At 42.6% G+C, this 20,610-nt stretch overlaps 1 protein-coding gene across 7 annotated transcripts in view; it reads right to left on the bottom strand.

Moving 5' to 3' along the window:
* Window positions 1-20,610, bottom strand: part of DNAJC7 (DnaJ heat shock protein family (Hsp40) member C7) — a 48,304-nt gene that overhangs the window by 25,351 nt on the left and 2,343 nt on the right. For 5 of the 7 annotated variants that reach the window (XR_007149423.1, XR_007149421.1, XR_007149422.1 and 2 more), the window contains exons 2-9: window positions 11,356-11,444; window positions 10,481-10,605; window positions 9,891-10,004; window positions 9,166-9,240; window positions 4,753-4,871; window positions 4,100-4,253; window positions 3,404-3,568; window positions 2,492-2,583 (exon numbers count right to left, since the gene is read on the bottom strand). Coding sequence is in view for 4 of the 7 variants with exons in the window: in XM_047845626.1 (XP_047701582.1) it covers window positions 2,492-2,583; window positions 3,404-3,568; window positions 4,100-4,253; window positions 4,753-4,871; window positions 9,166-9,240; window positions 9,891-10,004; window positions 10,481-10,605; window positions 11,356-11,444 (933 nt within the window). In the remaining 3 variants the exon portion in view is untranslated. Of the gene's footprint in view, window positions 1-2,491; window positions 2,584-3,403; window positions 3,569-4,099; window positions 4,254-4,752; window positions 4,872-9,165; window positions 9,241-9,890; window positions 10,005-10,480; window positions 10,606-11,355; window positions 11,445-14,306; window positions 14,449-18,643; window positions 18,817-20,610 lie in introns of those variants that run through there. The other 2 variants (XM_047845627.1, XM_047845628.1) reach the window with 2 other exon arrangements.

Here is a 20,610-nt window from a genome sequence, read left to right as displayed (position 1 = left end):
ATTTCAGGAGTGTAGAAGAAAGGCGGGGGGGGGGGGGGGGGCTGCCCCAAGATGGGCGGAATCTAGCTTGAAAGGCTGATTGCCAGACCTGTTAAGACCTTCTTTTCCACAGAAGCAAAGTGGCATTTTCCATGTCCCGAAGAGATCACTGGTGCCAAGACTGGCCTACCGATTAAACAGACTGTGTAGGAGTTCCAGAGACAGACCCCATCGGCTGGGGAGCAGGAGTGACTGTGCGGCACAGCTAGCTGCTGCCCAACAAAGACCAAGTTTACTACACTGCCACCACACATCCCATCTGTGCAAACATCAGAGCCCCGGGGGGCTTAGAGGCCAGAGCAGAGGGGTGCTGCTGATGTGGCTGGCAAGACAGAGCCCAACTTCTTAGGCATCTCTGATTTTCTGGCAACATCTTGATTTACAATTTTAATTAAACAATGGTGACAAAAACCAGTGCCCTGTGGACACTGGGCACAAATGTTACCAGGAGCTCAGAGAACCCATTTACAGCATGAAGAGTAGTATTAAGCTGATGGTCCCGGGTGTAGAATGATCTGTCAAATAAGTAACCTTAATGAACTTTCAATGCCCTTTTGGAATGTATTAAACAAGCTTGTTATTACAATGATTTACATTTTTACTTAACGTGTTTTTTAAATTCAAGGACATCTTTCCATTTAAATTTTTTTTCTATTGTCATACACCTGAAACATTACAACACTGTATGAAAACTATACATCTATTTTTTAAAAAGTATTTTTTTTAAGTTGAAGAAAATGCAGAGAAGTAGAGCTTTAGGGAAAATGGGAAACTGCAATGCATGATGGGAGATGTAGCAGAAATCTGGCATCTCCCCGTCTTTAGGGATAAGTTGAGGTAGCAGTCAGGACTCTGGTAAGGGTTTGGCCTGAACTAATCTCCACTACTTCATGTCAGTCCCAGCTGCTTGAGGGGACTGTTTGCCAAGTTCTTGGCCAACTGTGCCCCAAAGTGCACGCTGTGCCCCGTGGTGGGATCTCAAAGGCAGAGCCACTCAGAGGACAGTTCTGTTTCTACCACAAAGATAAACTGTCAGTTGTCTGATTAAAGCCATTTGATTTTTCTTTATTGAACACATATCAAGATAGAATTGTCCACCCCTTTATCTTGCTAACAAACCAAGAATATTCTCTCCCCATTCTCTGTTCAAACACAGCAGAGTATCCACTGAGTTGACACAGTGTCATATATATAGCCACTCCCGCCCCACTAGATGCTTAGGGGATTCTCCTTGTTTGCTCTTTCAGATAACATCACAGTAAACGTGCACATAGCATTCTGGATCTGTTAACATTAGTCTTTAGCTGGATCATAGGGTACTTGCTGTCTTCCAAAGCTTCCATGTTTGCCTGCCAGCAGTTTGCAAACATGAGATGATAGACAGCTAGTTTCAGGATCTATAATACAATTCTGTGTATGTTTCTGTTTGATAGACTTACTCATCTACTTAGAAATCCACTTGGAAAAAAAAAAAGCACCACATACAGAAGCACTTTTCCTGTTTTCAAAAAAAGTGGATCATTTTGGGAAAACTAAAAGGGAGGCAGGCCACACCCTGCACCAATGAGACTGAGGAGCTTGAAGAATGAAGGGCTCATCAGGCATCAGTAGCAGCACCTCTTTGGATGTGACATTTCAGGACAAGGAACGGAATGAACGAATGCTGGAGAATTAGTTTACAACAAATAGGTCTTCCTTCTGGAATTTTAAGATAGAATTGTTCTTCTCTGTCTGGGAAATAATCTGAAATAAGAAGAAATGGATTTGGGGGAGGTCTCTCCTAGCCCTTGCTAAGGTTCCTGTCTGCAGAAAAGAGTCTGGTGGGTCCAAGAGTAAGAAGGACATGTAAGCTGGGGAGCACCCCGATTCTGAAGGCGAATCCGGGCACTAGATCTAGGCAGGCACATCCTGGCTCATAAGTCTCCAAGTCACAGAGGTATTTCAAAAAGGGTTTCCTTATACTGCTGGGAGGCTGAGCCAGCTTAAACTCCTTTCTGTCTTCTGTAACCCGGAACAAACAGAAGAAGCAGAACTCTGTCTCTGTCTTCCTCTTTCAAGCAACATACATTCATTCGACAAAACATTTATTGAGTGAGCACCTACTGTGTGCCAAGCACTGTGCCAAGTTAGAGCAAAAGTGTACAATACAAAATACAATCTCCAAAGGAAATGGATTTAAACTTTAACAAAAGGAATTTGGGTCAGGCATCAGAGGAAACTTACTGACCGTGAGGGGCGTAAGACACAGGCATGGGAGACTGAGGGAGCTGTGCAATCTCCTCGGCTGGAGGTCTATAAAGAGAGTCTAGGGCTGGAACAATCCCACCTAGAGGCAGGGGGAAGGACCAAATGACCTCACAACATCCCTGGGGCTGCTTCAGCATCCATAACGCAATCCCCCTGGCAGGCCGGCAGCAACTCCCTCTTCCCCTCACCCTCCAGCACCACTTACCACTGAGCTCTTCTCAAGTAGGCTTTTATATAAGTGTCATCGAGCTTCACTGCATTTGTGCAGTCTTCTATTGCACCATCTAGTTTCCTAAGCTTCAGGAGAGAGAGAGCAGTCATACTTCACACCTTCGGTGACTGAGGGAGCCCAGAAGCTGTGAGCACGGCTTCACAATTCTAAGAGGATCAGTCATACCAGGCCCCTGTCACACTCATTTCTAGTCACTGAGAAAGCCCTCCAGTATCTCAGAGGGCTACGGACACCGGGTTCAAAACTGGTTTCTCTTCTAAGGGATGGAAGCCAGGCACACTTATGGGCAAGGATAAGCCACCTCTGCCATTCCAGGGTGGTGCCCAAACACGACATGGAAATAGTAAGGGTGGTTCCTGCCCTCCACTCTCCAAAAGGCTAACTACAGGAGTAAGAATCACTGATTTCTGACCACTGGAACGCTACAAGAGCAAGAGCTTGCTCTGGTTTCTCATGGTATGCAGCACTGCAGCAGGCGCTCAGACCATTTTCAGCTGAGCATGCTGGACAAAAAAAACTAAGCCTGCTTCATACTCTAATTTCCTCCAAATCACTCCCGAGAAAGCCACAATCACTTGCTTTGGCAAAAAGTAGCAACAATATTTGCTTAAAAAATTATCCCAAAGCCTCTAGCCATTCCCTTAGTGGAAGGAAGGGATCTTGAGGAAGACCAGATAGGAATATCCTTCCCAGCTGTCCCTCAAGTGCCCTGAAATTCTAGGAAAAAGGTAAAAGCTTGCTTCTCAAAAGGAAGTTCCTAACAAGCTGAGATCTCAACCAAAACCACTATTCTCCTTTCGTGTGGCTTGTCCTTATTAAGCAGACTCCCCAAGATGCCCCTTAAACATATCTCCATAGGCCCCAAGACCCAGACCGAGTGCTTACCTTGGAATTAACCGTACCCCGATTACAGTAGAGTTTAGCATTTGTTTTTATATTGTTAGGGTCTATCCCCAGGGCTTCTGTGTACAGTTCATAGGCTAGCTTGTAATTTCCTTCTTTAAATGCTTTATTCCCATCTTCTTTCTTTGCTTTAAGTGCTTTGGCATTCTACAGGGAAAAGCAAAGGGAGGTTAGTTCACATCCAGGAAATCTCAGACCACCGTACAGAGAGGCCCGAGTCTATTTTCAATTTCTCAGATCCCTGTTGTTTAGCATCTTACAGATCCTTATCCCCCTCCCCTCCAACCCCACCACCTAGGCTATTTGCTGTTCACTAGTGCTTCCTACGGAGTGGACAGGGGAAACCAAGATTTACAAGAGAATACCAATGAGACCTGTGTCACCCAGGGTTTACCTCCACTTCCCAGAATAAGCATTACTATTTTTTCTTTACTGAGGGAAGAAAAAAAAAACACACCTAGTATTAGCAGGATCATATATGATCACATCTGCCTTTAGGCAAATAAAAGTAGTTCTGAAATAATTTCTAAGGAAAGGACCAAGCATCCTGGCAAGGTGGAAAAAGCATGTCCAGCATGCTCACATTTCATGTGGTCCTAGAATCTTCTATTTGTGACTTTCTTAAAGGCTCAAAAAGGAAGCTTTCTTTCCTACTCAGATGTGGGGCCTAGAACTTACTCTGCAAGCCACGCAGGCCTTCTCATGGTCAGGAGCCATCCTGAGAGCCTGTACAAAAAACTGAACCGCCTTCTCAATACAATCTTCATAATAAAGGCAAAGACCTCGTACGTACAGAGCATCTGCGTTGGTAGAATCCATTCGTAGAATGTCACTGCAATAGCCGTAAAGGGACATGCTCAGCTGTGGTTTGGATCTCTCCACCAACGCTAACATTTGTGATTACTATAGCCAGTTTTTCTCCTGACCATGTGTCTAGTATGGAAGTATCCAAAAGTAGACAGATCCCAATACCTTCCCCAAATAAACCACCTATATTTATCTCTAATACACTTCACGCATCTCAGTCTTTATTAGAACAGTGGTTGGTAAATTACAGCCCACAGGACCAAATCCTCCCTGCTACTGTTTATGTAATAAAATTGTATTGAAACCTACCCACATCATCCACTTATCTATCATCGATGGCCACATCTGCACTATCGTGGCAGAGGTGAACAGTTGCAACAGAGACCATATGACCTGCAAAGGACTGATCAGCCCAAGCTGGCCTACCTACAGGACATATGGTAGCTCCTGCTGTCAAGAGCTGCCAGACGGCACCTGTCGAGTGGTATCTGGTGTGTCAAGGCCGAACTGGCCCGACTTCATACCTGGCCACAGACTGTGCTTCCGGATAACGACCTAGCATTGCTAAACATTCTGCTTTGAGGATTTTGAAGCGATGGCAGGCAGGGGCAAATTCTAGGGCACGGTCCATGCAGAAAACAACCTATGGGGAGAAGGAAAGCAAATAACTCTCTTCATTCTGGACTGTACAGAAACATCTTCATTTTAGTTTCGCCACAGGCAACAGATTCAAAGGAAAGTGATATCAGAGTTTAGGAACATATCTAAGTCATTTGATTAAACCACTGAAACAAGGAGAGCAGGTGATCCAAACGATAATGATGACAGCAAACATTAAGTACTTTATATACTGACCCACTTAATGCTCACAACAATTTTATACAGTAATTTCATGAAGTTCCTTATTTTGTAAATGAGAAACTAAATGAAAACGCAGAAATAAAGTAATGTGTTCAAGGTCAACAAAGCTAGTAAGTGATAGAAACAGGATTGGGTCTCACACTGAGACTCCAGAGCCTGTAACTGTAATCACCATGCTAAGCTGCCTCCACACTGAATCATATCCAGTGACTGTGGTCAGAATCACATTTTGCTAATGTAGACTCATTTGCTACTCTGCCTAACTCACCATGTTTAGCCTATTATGTAAGACAAGGATACCCCAAATAACCTGATGTAGACTCATTACTCCTTGTATGATCAGAATGGCTCACAATTCCTTCCTCCCTGTGCCATGAGCCTCATGGCTCACTAAGTACCCTGGTGGCTACCCTTCCACTTCTATCTTAGTACAGAAATATACCAATAAAATGGCGCATTTTAAATGGTCCTAATAGACTTAATCAGAGTACTGCACCCAACATGTCGCTACACAAACTAAAAGGCAAGTTTCTTTCTCTCTCACACACGCACATGGCTGGGATTACTTCAATCTTTCAGCTTGATAAAGACTCTCCATGTATTCCCATCTTCTCTTTAAAAAAAATTTTTTTTAAACTTTATTTTTGAGAGAGACAGAGCATGAGCAGGGGAGGAACAGAGAGAGAGGGAGACACAGAATCCGAAGCAGACTCCAGGCTCTGAGCTGTCAGCACAGAGCCCAACGTGGGGCTCGAAGTCACAAACCAAGAAATCAGGACCTGAGCCAAAGTTGGACGCTCAACCAACTGAGCCACCCAGGTGCCTCCCCGTTTTTTTTTTAATGTTTGTTTATTTCTGAGACAGAGAGAGAGCGCAAGCAGGGGAGGGGTAGAGAGGGAGACACAGAATCCGAAGCAGGCTCCAGGTTTTGAGCTGTCAGCACAGAGCCCGAAGCGAGGCTCGAACTCACGGACTGTGAGATCATGACCTGAGCAGAAACTGGTGCCCCCCGCCCTCACCCTTTTTCTCTTTTCAGAAGTTTGTTCTCTGAGCTTTCAGTTTTGGGTTAGCTGCTATTCCTGGGAGATCCTTGCTGAATCACCTTCTTGTCCAGTAATAAATGACCCAAAGGAGAAATGTGGAATTAAGGGACACCCATTTCCTCTCAGAATCTGGCCCTGGGGATCAGGAAGAGATGAAGTCTGAAAACCCAGAAGCAGAAATAGGACTAATTTCAGCAAACAGGCAACTGGTTAGACATTCATATAATGGGATACTACATGCCTCTAAAATACAATAAAGACGTTCTCCATATATTAATAAAGATTTCAAGGTCTAAGTGGGGGAGGGGGGAAAACAAAAGGTATAGAACAGTATACAGCATTATTTCCTTCCTCTCATGCAAAAAAAAAAAAATTAGAAATCTATGCTTCTCTTTGCTTATATGTGTACAACTAAACTGGAAGGGAACAGAAGAAACAAGAACAGTGGTTACTTTAGTGGGTGAGAACTAGGCAGATGGAAATCAAGTTCGGGGGGAATACCTATCACTGAGTATCTGTTTCCACTTCTTTTAACGATGAATGGCACCTATTCAAGAATTTTAATTTGAAAATATGTGGAAACAGGGAAACCCCACGAGCTGCTCTGCTCCACTGGGAAGACTCATTGCAGGGTTCAGAGCAGTGGTGGGGCACCTCTCTTTCAGGGCACGGGTTACTATCCTGGAAGTCCCAGGACTGTCTGAAGTTTTAGGTATGATGTAGAGTAGAGTCATGGTGCTGACTTTTTCTCCCTTCGACAGAAAAATAATTGGGGGGGGGAGGTGAAGCAGTCAAATGTAAGCAGCCACACCCTGCTGCCTTCGCAACGCTCTGTGCGGAGATGGTTCTGCCCATCGGGTCAGTGGAGTGTGAGCCGAAGCTCAGTGCCTCACTTCCCACCCCCATCTCCCCACGACCAGGGACAGCTGCAGGCAAAGAAGATCTTTGTTTCTTCCAAGTTCATCTGCTTCCCCTGCCAGGATCATAATTCTTCATTTGTGACATCACCATGAGCTACAGTGGGGGGGCTGGGATGTCACAAACAGAGGATTCTGTCACAAACTGGGGATTCTGGCTCCAGAGTGGGCAAGAGAGAAAAGAAACTCAAAAGATTGCCTTTTGAGACAAAGCTTTTGCCTATGTAAACCTCAGAAAACATGACAGAAGGCAGAATCGCTTTCCAAATACACACACACACACACACCAAAAAAACTTATGAATCACCGTGGTTATTACAAAGACACTGTGGTTATTAAAACCAATGGACAGAAGAGGGATGCTGATAAGTTAATGCTGGGACTCTGCATAAGCTAATCAGAAATATTTATTACCAAATAAAAGACCTGCACAGTTTTTGACTTATGAATCATTCTTAACTGTATCCTTTTATCAAACATTTATTGAGTCCCTTTTACAGAAAGCACTGAGCAAATTCTCACATGTTCCCTGGATGATACAAACTTTTTTTTTTTTTTTAATTTTTAAAGTTTATTTTACATTTTTGAGAAAGAGCATGAGCACAAGCAGGGGAGGGAGAGAGAGGGAGAGAGAGAATCCAAAGCAAGCTCTACAATGTCAGCACAGAGTCTGACTCAGGGCTCAAACCAACCATGAGGTCATGACCTGAGCCAAAATCAAGGGTCGACCACTCAACCGATCCAATACAAACCTCTTTTAAGTGATCCTGAAAACTGATCCTGATCAGTGGTTTTTAACTTTTTTGGGAGCCATTCACCGTCCCTTTTGAAACTAATGAAAGCTACGTCAAAATATCATCTAGAGAAGGGAATTCAGAACTATACAGATGAGGCATAACCACTATAAACAAGATCTAGAAAGAGATCTCAAACTTTTATATCCTTTGCATGTTTTCAGACAGGGCAATCTTTTGGGCACGTTAATTTTCATGGGACTGTCACACGGCGCCATAAAGGAGACTAGTGGGTTTTCATAGAAAGGCCTAACATCAATGGGGGCCCTGGGTGGCTCCGTCGGTGAACCTTCCAGCTTTGGCTCAGGTCATGGTCTCACAATTCGTGGGTTTGAACCCCACACTGCGCTCTGCACTGACAGTGCGGAGCCTGCTAGGGAGTCTCTCTCTCTGCCTCTCCCCCACTCACGCTTTCTCTCTAAATAAAAACTTAAAAAGCAAAAAAGCCTAATATCAAAATGGTACTGATGACAGGTTACATACACTGTTCAAGAATCTAAAAGGAGCCTCTACTTTTTAGTTACAGCTGCATCCAGTTCACATAAAGCAAGAGTTAGAGCTAGCTCCCATTATTTAAATAAAAATGGATTATCCAAACATAATATTTAATTCCAACCAGTGTTTCCTCTATTAGCAGCACACTTTTAGGCTACCATCTTATATCAAAACCAGGAACAAACTCAAGTAGACTATTATTGCTTTTCATCATAAAGCCAAATATTATTAAGAAAATAAGTACCTTGGCCCAAAAAATTTTTAGATGCTGGTGATGATGTGGAGCAACAGGAACTCTCACTCATTGCTGGCGGGAATACAAAATGGTACAGCCATTTGGGTGGTTTCTTGCAAACTTAACATACTTCCACCATACGATCCAGCAACTGCACTTCTTAGTATTTACCCAAAAGGGGTGAAAACTTATGCCCACACAAAAACCTGCACACAGATGTTTAGAGCAGCTCTATTCACAACTGTCAAAAATGTGACTGTAACAAACGTACCTCTGGTGGGGGAATGTTGATAATGGGGGAGGCTATGTATGTGGGGAGGGGGGGTAGAGGGCATAGGAGAACTCTTTTTACCTTCCTCTCAATTTTGCCGTGAACCTAAAACTGCTCTTAAAAAAACAGTCTTTAAAAGAGAGAGAAAAAAAAAAAAAGAAAAAAAAAAGTCAAAATAAAGTGGTAACTGATTATTCTGGATCTTGTGTACTATACCACACACGCGCGCGTGCGCACACACACACACGCACACACACAGGCACACACACACGAAACCTTGTGACAAAGGGTAGGTGAGATCTCCCCATAGTTATACTTTACCTTCCGAAAATCCCGCTTCTCAAAATCCGTTTCTGCTATTTTCTCATATTCTATGACTGCATTAGCATTCTTGAACTATACCAGAAAATCAGATAAGGAAAGTTTTAATGAAGTTATAGGTTCAACAAACACAAAAATTAAGGCTTTGATGAATTATTAGTTCAAGAAAATCAGAACCACAGACTTTACAAATCAAGTTGGTGAAGATGCAGCTAAAAGGGTAAAGCCCAACCTGCACCCTCAGTTTGAACTTAAAGTCAAGAATACAAGAATCATGCCTTGAAAGATATAAAATAAGGGCAAGGCATTGTCAGAGGTCGAGCAGAAGTTTCCAGATTCTCACTAAAATGCAACCAGAGGTAAACAGGGTATATATGGAAACGGAACTAAAACATGTTTTAGCTGCTACCAATTTAATCAGGATTTGAATTTACTCAGATTCTTCAACTTCATTCAAATCAGTTCCTTGCAGCATCTGCCCACCCCAGGAATCTCAGAAACCCTCCAATTTTCACAGATTCCTAAACCTATAAATCATACTCAAAACTGTCTACATATACAAAATCAAGCCTCAGACAGACTATGAGACTGCCTACAGTTAGCCAGGTGTGGCCGATGGCAGGAGTGAAACTAGCTCAGTTCTTTTTTTCCCCCGCTCTCAGTTCTGACTTTCAGGTCACTATACCACATTGTCTTTTTCCCTACACACAAGATCAGAACCATACCTCCTGTTGTGCCTGAGCATTTTTGTGATCCAGTTCTAGGGCTCTCTGGAAACTACGACATGCCGCCATAGCATTCCCTAGAGATAGGTGGCATTTACCCTCTCGTAGATGTCCCTAGAAGAAACAGAAAGAGGGAAGAAAAGGAGCATGATTGGCCAAGCAAAAAGCAATCAACAGCAGCAAGAAACACCCACAGAAAACCGACATGGGATGAAAATGGCCAGAGCAGTGGTTCTTACCAAGGGAGATTCTGCCCTCCATGGGATGGTTAGATGGTTAGCAATGTTAGAGACATTTTTGGTTGTCACCACTGAGGCCAGGGTGGGGGTGGGGGGGTGCTACTTATACCCAGTGGTTAAGGGCCAGGGATGCTGCTAAACATCATACAATGCACAGGATAGCCCCCCATGACAAAGAATGATCTGGTCCCAAATGTCTACAGTGTCTAGATTGAGAAGCTCTGGGACAGAGAATTTAATTGAAACAACCGGTCCTCCCCAGCTGATCCTTCCCCAACCATTTCTCCCCAGTCAATCCCCCCCTCCCACTCCGCCGCCCCTCTGCCCCAGCCAAGTGGTCACATCACGTACCCGGACGAAACTGTCATCCAACCTCACGGACTGCTGTGCATCTCCAAGAGCTTCCCGGAACTTTCCAAGCATCATCAAGGTGGCTGCTCGATTCCCATAATAGCTAGCATTTTTAGGACACATATCTACAGGAAGGGCAGAAGAAAGTAAAATACAGCTTAGCCAAGTCACTGCCTCAAAAACTGCGGGGCCATCTCCCTCAGAACTGTATCAAGGCAATCAAACTCTTAACAGGAATGCTGACATACTCTGTTTAAAAGGCCACGGCCAAATTTTTGACTACTTGTGCAAATGGACAGCAGCAATGGTGCAACCAATGAAAAAGGAAGTTGCTTAAAATAATTTACACTTGGCTTTAAAGTGCTCTGATTATCTTTTCAGGATAAAGTTGGGAGATGTCAGCATATTCATCTTCTTAATGAATTGTATTTTATGTAATAAGACATGAAAATGAATTTGCATTTGTTGAATTAGGGGTAGAGAACCTGTAAGCAAGTTAGGTGAGAAACATGCTGACATGGGATTAAAATATGCTGGCAAATTGAGCACAGAAGTAGTTAAGGCTTGATAATATCTACGAGGGCCATTTTCTAAGATAGTTAAATGAACTGGAAATGGCTGAGATGCATTTAGGCGGTTATCTTTTTGCCATTAGATCTAGAATTTCTGGAATTGCCTCTAAACTACCCATTTGAGCTAGAAAGCGTCATCCCTCATGAAGCCATTAAGTCCAAAAGAGTTCACATGCCATTAAGTCCAAAAGAGTTCATAACAGTTATGAACCCCCTACGCCAAAGGCTACTTCTTCGAGAGGGGCTACTTATAATGGTATTCAGCAAATTTATCTTTCAGCATAGGCAGTAGGTCCTTCTCACCTATGGCTTTTGTATAATAGTTATAAGCTTCATTGTAATCTTTCTTGGCATAGTATGCATTTCCTTGTTCCTTGAAAGACTCTGCTTCCCTGAAAAGGAAAGAGAAAGAAGGGCACGTTATTTTACACAGGGAATAACCTCTGTAATCTCATGGGAGCAATCTTTGGTCTACAGCTCTGGGCATATTGAGCTGAAAGTTAGTGCGATACTTGAAGGAATTTATAGATTTGTTCGATGCTGTTTTTTTGGGGGGGCTTTTTTGGGTCAGATACGTTTAAACTAAATGAAGAAAACCTCTCTTGTGTTGCCTGCCTTTCCTCACTATTCTGGCCTACAGTCACACCCCATACAACAGGCAAATTTAGACATCCTCTCACAGAAACTAAAAAATTTTTTAAAGTTTATCTATCTACCTACCTACCTACCCACCCACCTAAGTAATCTCTACACTCAACATGGAGCCTGAATTCGTGATCCCGAGATCAAGAGTTGCATGTTCCTCCAACAGAGCCAGCCAGGAGCCCCAGAATTTTTCTATTTATTTCCTTTCCACTGTGCCACAACTCTGCCTCTTTAGCAACCATAAAAAATCAGTTACAAATCATTCCATTCTGGGGCAATGACTTCTTAATATGAAATGGGTCACATCTTTAGAGTTCTAATGATCTGTTCTCTTGAAAACTGGCTCATGCATTTGTCACTGAAAGGACAAGCAGAGCAAAAGCAGGTGGCAAAGGAGTTAAAAGCAGAGCATACTGATGTTTAAGATGGAGGACGGAGTTGAGTGACAGCAGAGACCAAGAACGTGGGTAACAGGGACATACGAGGTACAGCCTGCCGGGGATATGCTTTGAGAAGTACCCATCTACTGACACTCTCTCTGTCTATCACATCTGGGTGGGTTCTTACTGCCCCCTATACCGTTCCTACTGTACCTTGTATAACAACCAAGTGGGTAGTATCAGAATTTTTGCCCTACTCCAAGATCCATTTTTTGAAGCTGTACCATTGGACAAATTGTTCTTTCCAAAAGGAACAATGTTATGTGAGAATTATACTCCAGACCAAGGAACTAGAATTAAGACATGACCGACAATGTTTCAAAAGAACTACTAACCTCTATCAAAGATACCCCAAATCATTCTAATGACTCAATTATCTTTGAGTGACAAAGATAATTCTTTACCAAAATGATTACTGCAATATAACTAAATATCTGAGCACTTTTGCTATAAGAATCTGTTTCTTTTTCTGTCCTCTACACACACACAAGAGAACCCAGTTCAAGGGAAGCAAGGACAAAAGTACCTAGTTCTTAACTTTGGTGATGGTATGGGAGTTTACAGCTTGATTCTACAGACATCAGCATTGGGAAGATTTGTGATTTTTTTATTTACATATTTTAAACTACAAAGTAGCAAAGCTGCTCTCCTTTTAAATTGAGGCCCTCTCCCTTTCTATTCTTCTCCATCACTGTTCTGGCAAGCCCTACTAACATGAAAAGGCTGCCAGAAGAAAGGAGAAAGAAAATGGGAATGATCTACAAATGCTGACAGATTTGAACTGTGATGGACATGAATCTGTTTGAATAATTTTATTACACCAACTGTCACAATGCTGTAAAGAGGCCATCTGCTATTAAGTTCTCAAGAAGGATCCCCCAGCTGCAAGATTTACAGGACCAACTGCAACCTTTCTACATGGCAGACACCATCCTGTAACTCTATAAATTAAGCAAGGCACTATAAAAACTATGAGGAGCCTATCTTTTAAGAGCAGACATGCCAAGAGATCTGAAGAAATGGTTTCCTCAACCCTGGATGCCAGAAGCTGAGTCAAACCACTGTGAAGACATGAAGTGGTAAATTCAAAGGAAACACTGAAGATGTACCTGAAAAGATCTAGCCTTCTCTTTTAGGCTAGTGGCTAAGAATACGCAAATCCTAGAGGAAAGCCAAAGGCATCCAGGCATGTGAACAGACACTGTATCAGCAGTATAAAGCTTGTTAGTCAAAGGTGAAGCAATCTGCAGAGCTACAGAAAGGTGCTCTTTCTTTCCTGAAACACTAACACCCATGGATACAAGGAAGTTCAGCACTGGCTCTTAGTAAAAAGGCAAAGGATGATTTCTGTGGAAAGTCAGTATTAATTACTGAAGTCTGGTACTTTCCATATGTTATCTTCCCATCAGGTGTTTCACATTATTCCCCTTTCTCATAGGAGTAAAATAAGGGGTAGAGGTTAAAAACTGGCCCAAGGTCAGGATGTCGAGCCACACCTGTCAGATTTCAAAGCCTGTGCGCTGCGCTATCTACTACGCTTAGCTTTCTCTCTAATGCTCATCTCTATCTATTGCCTAACTAAGACTTTAAAAATTAATCTGTCTTGCTAGGAACAAGACATGGGCAACGAGCGTGAATTTCTTCAAACTAAGACATAAAACAGCCACAGCGTGTAAAATCCAACTCCAGGACTACAATCTGGATCTAAACAAGCTAAATGACATTCCTAACAATTAGTCACAGAGAGCAGGGCTCCTTTCTCTTTAAGATGCAAGACCTAGTGAACTGGACTTTGCCTCCCCCAAGAAATGCATTTCATTTTAGTAAATGGTGAGTAGATTCCATTCTAGAGCAAACAAAGCGAGTAATGTAGAGTCAGCCCACAGCAGAAAGAACAAGAAGAATTGTGTTGTGACAAGTTACCATGTTTTTAACCTCACACTGCACAGCATCAGGCCAGAATTAGCTATTCCCACACAATTGCCTCATGAAAAGGACTTATTTTCATAGAAACATGGTTGATTAACAGCTGCCTAAACAATGGGCACTTAGTGCTTTTAGGCTGAAGGCTTATTTTTTGCCTCCAGGTCCAACTCCCGAAGTGGAGTCCCTCCTCCATTTTGAACCTCCCCACCAAGTACGCGACAAGCTTTAACCAATGGGCCTGACCCTGTGAGACCAGTCGAGGAAAAAGTGGATCTTTGGAATCCAGCATGGCAGCAGCAAGAACTGAACAAGGCTGCATCAGGAACAATTCCAGGGTCAAATCCATTCAAGTCCTGCCCTGGGAGTCTGAGAAAGGGCTGAAGCTTGTTCAAGTTGCCCTTACAGCAAAGGAACTGAAGGATGAGGTGTCAAAGGCGTGGGACTGGAAAAGAAGGAGAAGAGCTGGTTAACACCGGAATTGAGGGCAATCTGGCACTGGTATCTGTCATACCGCTCGCTGCCAGAGTCGACGGGTAACAAAGTGAGGTTACAACACGTACCTACCAAAACACATGGGCACTGAGAAAGAAGAATTAGGATTAATTAGGCTCACCTGGACTAACCAAAAAGAGGAAAGGATTCCAAAAGGGACTGATTAAGCTACCACTTATTTTCTAAGGCCACAAAACGAAATTCAGATCAAACCTTGAAATATAATATCACATCAAAATATAGACTTGGCCCTAACTGACTGACCTGATGGAGCTATTAATAGCCACACTGTATCTCTAGTGCTTTTTCAGATTTTCAAAGCATTTCCAAGGAAGATCCTGGCCTCCTGAAGTGGTTATGGTGATACTATCACATGTCCTTCGGCAGAGGAAGAGCCGGAGAGGCATCCAAGGCAGCTGCACACGTTCCCTAACTCCAACAGTCTGGTGTTTCTTGCCCACTAGATCCTGTCAGCTGGCATCAAGGTTTTTTAGATTAAAACTAATTTGGGGCACCTGGGTGGCGCAGTCGGTTAAGCGTCCGACTTCAGCCAGGTCACGATCTCGCGGTCCGGGAGTTCGAGCCCCTCGTCAGGCTCTGGGCTGATGGCTCAGAGCCTGGAGCCTGTTTCCGATTCTGTGTCTCCCTCTCTCTCTGCCCCTCCCCCGTTCATGCTCTGTCTCTCTCTGTCCCAAAAATAAATAAACGTTGAAAAAAAAATTAAAAAAAAAAAAACTAATTTATCTAGTTTCCCACCCAATCTCTAAGCAGAATAAGCTTCGCCACTCTGACTCACCAGGAGACACAGGGAAAGAAAGACTCTAGCCTCCACCAAACCAGTCCTTTCCCTTTAACAGCCAGCAACAAATTCCTGTGAAAAGAGCCACTGAAAGATTTTCAAAACTCTCTATCCTCTTTGGAGGTTATAGGGAGGGTCCCAAACAACAGGATCGCACCAGAGGGCCCGGCAGGCCTTCTCTCAAACATACAGATAAGCAGACTACATTCTGCTCTTAGTCTGCTTTGCTTTTTTAAAATGTATTTATTTTTTGGAAATAACTTCATCAAACTTCAGAAAACTGCAGCCTCATAACCTGCTCTTCTACACTACACACGTGTGAAAAATCTGTGTGTCCTCTGATCATGCAGTTATACTCTCTCTCCCAATTTAGCATCACAGATGCTAATTACTCCAACAAAAGGCCAAGGGAATCATTTGGTATCACACAGGTCTTAGTAGGGCTCAGCATTATGTGATCAAGTCAGACAACTAGGGCTTACAATCACCAGTCAACTTTGCACATTTACAGCTCAGCTAAATTAAACATACCTTAAAACACTGCAGCTGACATTGCAACATGACCCCAATTAGATGCTCTACAAAAATTTTCATTTTCTCTCTAAATATTCCAACTTGAACACTTAAACAAGATCTTTGCCTTAGGCAAACTAGTCTGTCTTTTAGCAATGAAAGAGTTATGCAGAGAATTTTACTCATCCGCTTTCATTAATGCAGGATTCACTGGGTGGCAGTTTTTAAAACATCCTCAATGACTTGGCTCTCTTTGGAACTGTTTCATGTTTCAGTATTTGTGAATTATTAAAAGAGGGATGAGATGCTTCATCACTTGTACCGTATCATTTTAAGATTTAATTACCTCAGTGCATGAAAAATACAGACTAACATAGGTCACTATTCTGTAATATTTGCAACCTAGGAAACACTAATCTGATTTTTGTATGACAAAAACATACCAGACTGCTTTTATCTATTTCAAGTATTTGGCTACAATAATATACTTTTAATAACATTCAGTTCTCCAAAAACCATTTATAATAGTTTAAATCAAAAGAAATGCAGAAGCTTGAAATCTTTTTTTTTTTTTTTTTTGCACCTCTTTTTTTTTTGCATTTTCTTGACGTATCCTGCTACCCTTAATGTGGAAGAAACATCTAAATGCTAAAATTACAACTCAGGACAAGATGATTTCTTTTGTTAGAGCAAAGGAGTGTTTCAGGGCCTTTGATTTTGGAGACTATTTTATTGGCAGAAAGAATCTTAGAAAAAAGATATCTAGGGGCGCCTGGGTGGCTCAGTCTGATTAAACATCTGACTTGCGCTCAGGTCATGACCTCACAGTTGGTGGGTTTGAGCCCCGTATCAGGCTCTGCGTTAACAGCTTGGAGCCTGGAACCTGCTTCGGATTCTCTGTCTCCCTCAGTCTCTGCCACTCCCCCACTTGCACTCTATTTCAAATAAATAAACGTTAAAAAAAAAAAAAAAGATATCTACGAACAATACTTTATATTGCCCATAAATCAACCTTTATGCAATCTTATTATAATTACTAATTCCAAAATGTCACCTTCACTCTGTGATTGTTGCACCCATTTCTTTTTTTCAGTCAAGTTTACTAGTTGCCCGTTGATCTAGAAATGTCCTCCACCCTTTAGAATTTATGGGATCTTGGCCAGTCTCAGAGTAGAAATTCCTTCCTCCTTCCCACAGACCAAGACCTCTTGTCCCCGAAGACATGTCATGGGCCTGTTTCATGCTGTACTCTCTCTGACCTCCATGACAATAAAGTAAAAAGAGCCCAGGAGCCTTATTTTTATTCCATCTCACCAAATGAGTAAACTGTTCTTTCTTTTGTAACCAGTCTAGGGATGAAGCGACAAGTTTTATAGGCGGAAGCCACATATGACTTGGAACAATTCCACAGATTCAGTGCTTGCTAAATGCAAGTGCTATATGCTGAGTGTGAATAAAGGCTTCATAATGGTCCAGCGAAAACAGAGGGTGGGCTGTCCAATGGCTACCAGTTGGTAAAAGTGGGCTACCCAGCATCCTTTACCCAATTTGCTTTAGAATAAACAGCTTCTGCTTTCACTTTAAAGCACAATTAAAATACCCAGCCTTCTCCTAAAAGAGAGGAGATCGAGATGAAGAAAACTCATTAACAACATACCAGTTCAAAGTGTTCTCTTTCTGGACATTCAGGGGGAAGCCTCAACAGGGGCAGAACCAGAAGGGACCAAGAGGCACCAAGTGGAGTCACAGATACAGGCTACACAAGGCAGTAGCACTCTCTACTGCTCAAGCAGGGAAGGACACCAGGCAACACCATGGAGTTGGCAATGTCTTATTCAGTGGGGGGGAAAAGGCAACCAACTAATGGATCCATCCAGACGGAAATCCCATTAATGCAGGCAGAAAAGATAGTCATATGAAATAGCTGACTCAACCGTAATACATTTATGCTAGTTCCTTAAATGGGAGGTATCACAATCTGTGGCATCTACCTAATCTTCTTTACTCCAGGGGAGAGGAGACCTGGGGAAACAAGCTTCTCAGAAGCCACTCTTGAGTCCACATGGCATTGGCCTTTCAGCAATAGCCAGAGGCTTGTTTTCATAACACACTCCCAAACCCACCATTTTCTATCCCTTGGTTCCCCATTCTGTGAGATCCACTACTTCCCTCATGGGGACATTAGTACACAACAAAAATCTAGAACTTAGGAACTATAATTAAGAAAAAAGCTGCTGAGGTTTTTTTCTTGGGGGGAGGGGAGGGAGTGAGTGGGTAGAGATGAAAACCAGAGTGCGGAGTCTAGGTTGTCAACTGGTATGTTGCTTCCAGAGTTCTCTTGGTTCCTTATTTTAACAGGAGGTTGACTATCTCCAACTGCCAGAGGAAAAACTCAGGACAGACCAAAAACAAGAGAAAATGCTGCTTGCCTCATACACCCCTCCCCCAAAGGCTAACAATAGAATCAGAAGAAATGGTTAACACTTTGTTGATCTGACAATCTAGCTTCCCCACAAAAACTTTAAGTCACACAACACCAAAATATTAGGTGTCAGAATTAGACTTTGAAAGTCAAATATTCCTCCTCATATTTTCATTCTCAAAAGCCTCAAACATTCATCCCCATGCCAATGGTGAGATAAAACAGAGGAACTGTTATTTTGATCTGGATGGGGAAGAAAACAAATTGTCAATCCAATAAAATGAATAAACACTGAGATAATTTGCACGATGAATCCGGTCTTACTGCTGAAATTCAGACAGTTTAAAAGAATACCTGGAACGACCTCTAAGTAACTTCCACATCACTCAGCACTGAAGAAAAGGGACCAAACATTAGTGGAGTAAGGGAGAAATGGGCTCTCAGAGGGACTGCGCATCAGACCACAAGGCACCTAGGCAGCCGCTGACCATTGTTCTCCAATCTTCTAAAGTCCTAGAGAAAAAAAGCAAAGGCAAGTGCCCAGTACTCAGCTTTTAAAAACTTTTAAAATACTAGCTTCGATGACTACACTCATCCCTGATTGGCTAGAATGTTCAAAAAGCCTGGGTTTTAAGCCAATCAGAGTTAAGGTCGTTGGAACGGACTAGACACTAGAGCAACTGCCACTCAACTTGGCTCCATTTGGTTGGTATCTGGTTCTGGTTAGTATGTGGACCTGAATTAAAGCAGCAAGGACAGAGAGACCCTTCCTCTGTGCTCTACCTTTGCTCTAGTTATGACTTAATTTTTTCAAAGATTTTATTTTTAAGTAATCTCTATACCCAACGTAGGGCCTGAACTCGACCCTGAGATCAAAAGTGACACTGAGCCAGCCACGTGCCCCTGATTTAACAATTTTGCCACTTGTTAAAATCAGATTCAATTAATTTGCTGGTTTGGGATTTGTATTCCTAGGTTTATCCGTTCCTTAACCATGACTTATTTGTCCCGCCTCTCATTTCTTCACCACTGACCCCGCACTTAAGAGTATACCAAAATGAAAATGAAGGCTGCAAACACTGTTTTCACTGATTTGGGTTTAAGGTCAAAGATAATATCCCATTCAGCTTGCAGGCTTACTGAAATGTCTAGCTTCATTTCATGACCTTGAAGACAAAGTTTAGAGAGACAAATGTCTAAGAATTTAAAACAAAGTGAGGAAGAAGAGCTGGGGAAGACAACGAACGCTACAAGCTCTTCGGCTATGGCCACAAACACCAAAATGTGCCAGGAATCTGTAGTAAAATAAATAGCACCTACTGCAGACCCTGGGATATGGATTCAGGGTTCAGTGCTTCCCAGCAGCAATAGGAAGAGAAATAAAAAGCAAACTCTACAGAGCTTACAATCCTGGATACTAAGAAGGGACCTAATGTTCTTGCGTGCATTCACACAGATATGGAAAAGATTATCAAAGAATCAGAAAAGGATGCTCTGTCTTCTAAACTTATGGCTTCTGTTTTCTTTTAGACCCTACTGTCCAGTCATGCCTGATACACGCTGAGACACAGAAGTGTTTCCTCTGTGGAGGAACAACTTGAAATCCTTCGATATTACCATAATAAAGACTACCTACGGTGACCTCCCCAGCCCAGGAAATGTGACCAGACAGCCTTCATTCAAGACCGGTATTCACACATTACATAAAGCAATCAGCATCTTCCCAGGAAAATGTAAGGCTTGAAATTAAATTAAATTAGCTGAATTGTAAAACCTCTGAAATTTAGCTCTCTGGCTCCCTAAGTAGCTTTATCTGTTTTGGTGGGCAAAGAGAAACAAATAATCTTCATGTTCAGAACCCTGATCTATTTTGGATGCCAACTAATACATCTTTTATTTTAGCCTCTCAGCTGCTATGGAGGAAAAAGAACCCTGTCAGAGTGACAAGCAAAAAAAAAATTGAAGTACATTTCTTTTCTCTCTAGAGACACTAGTTAATGAAATAAAACATGTAGCCCTTTAAAATGCTGCAACCATGAGGCCCCAAGTCTTGAAAGCTCCTCTCGTTTTGCCGCTGTGGGACCATAACAATTTAGCAGCAGCAGCAAGCCCTTGAACCAAGATGCACAGAAGGAAGGATTCCTTGCTGGACTTCACAAAAACAACCCAAGAGACCCATCAACTCCGGTGTCCCCAAGTGAACTGGTAGTAGGACTGTAATAAGAGACACAAACTTGGCCAAATGACTAACCAAGCCAGATAGTAAAGGGCATCTGTAAGGGATGTTACTATCCCTGCCTTCTGCTATGGGTACACAGGAT

Source organism: Prionailurus viverrinus, unplaced genomic scaffold (genome assembly GCF_022837055.1).
Source record: "Prionailurus viverrinus isolate Anna unplaced genomic scaffold, UM_Priviv_1.0 scaffold_35, whole genome shotgun sequence".
Taxonomy (NCBI): domain Eukaryota; kingdom Metazoa; phylum Chordata; class Mammalia; order Carnivora; family Felidae; genus Prionailurus; species Prionailurus viverrinus.
Note: the sequence above shows the minus strand (reverse complement) of the source record. Positions and strands in the feature narration are given on the sequence as shown.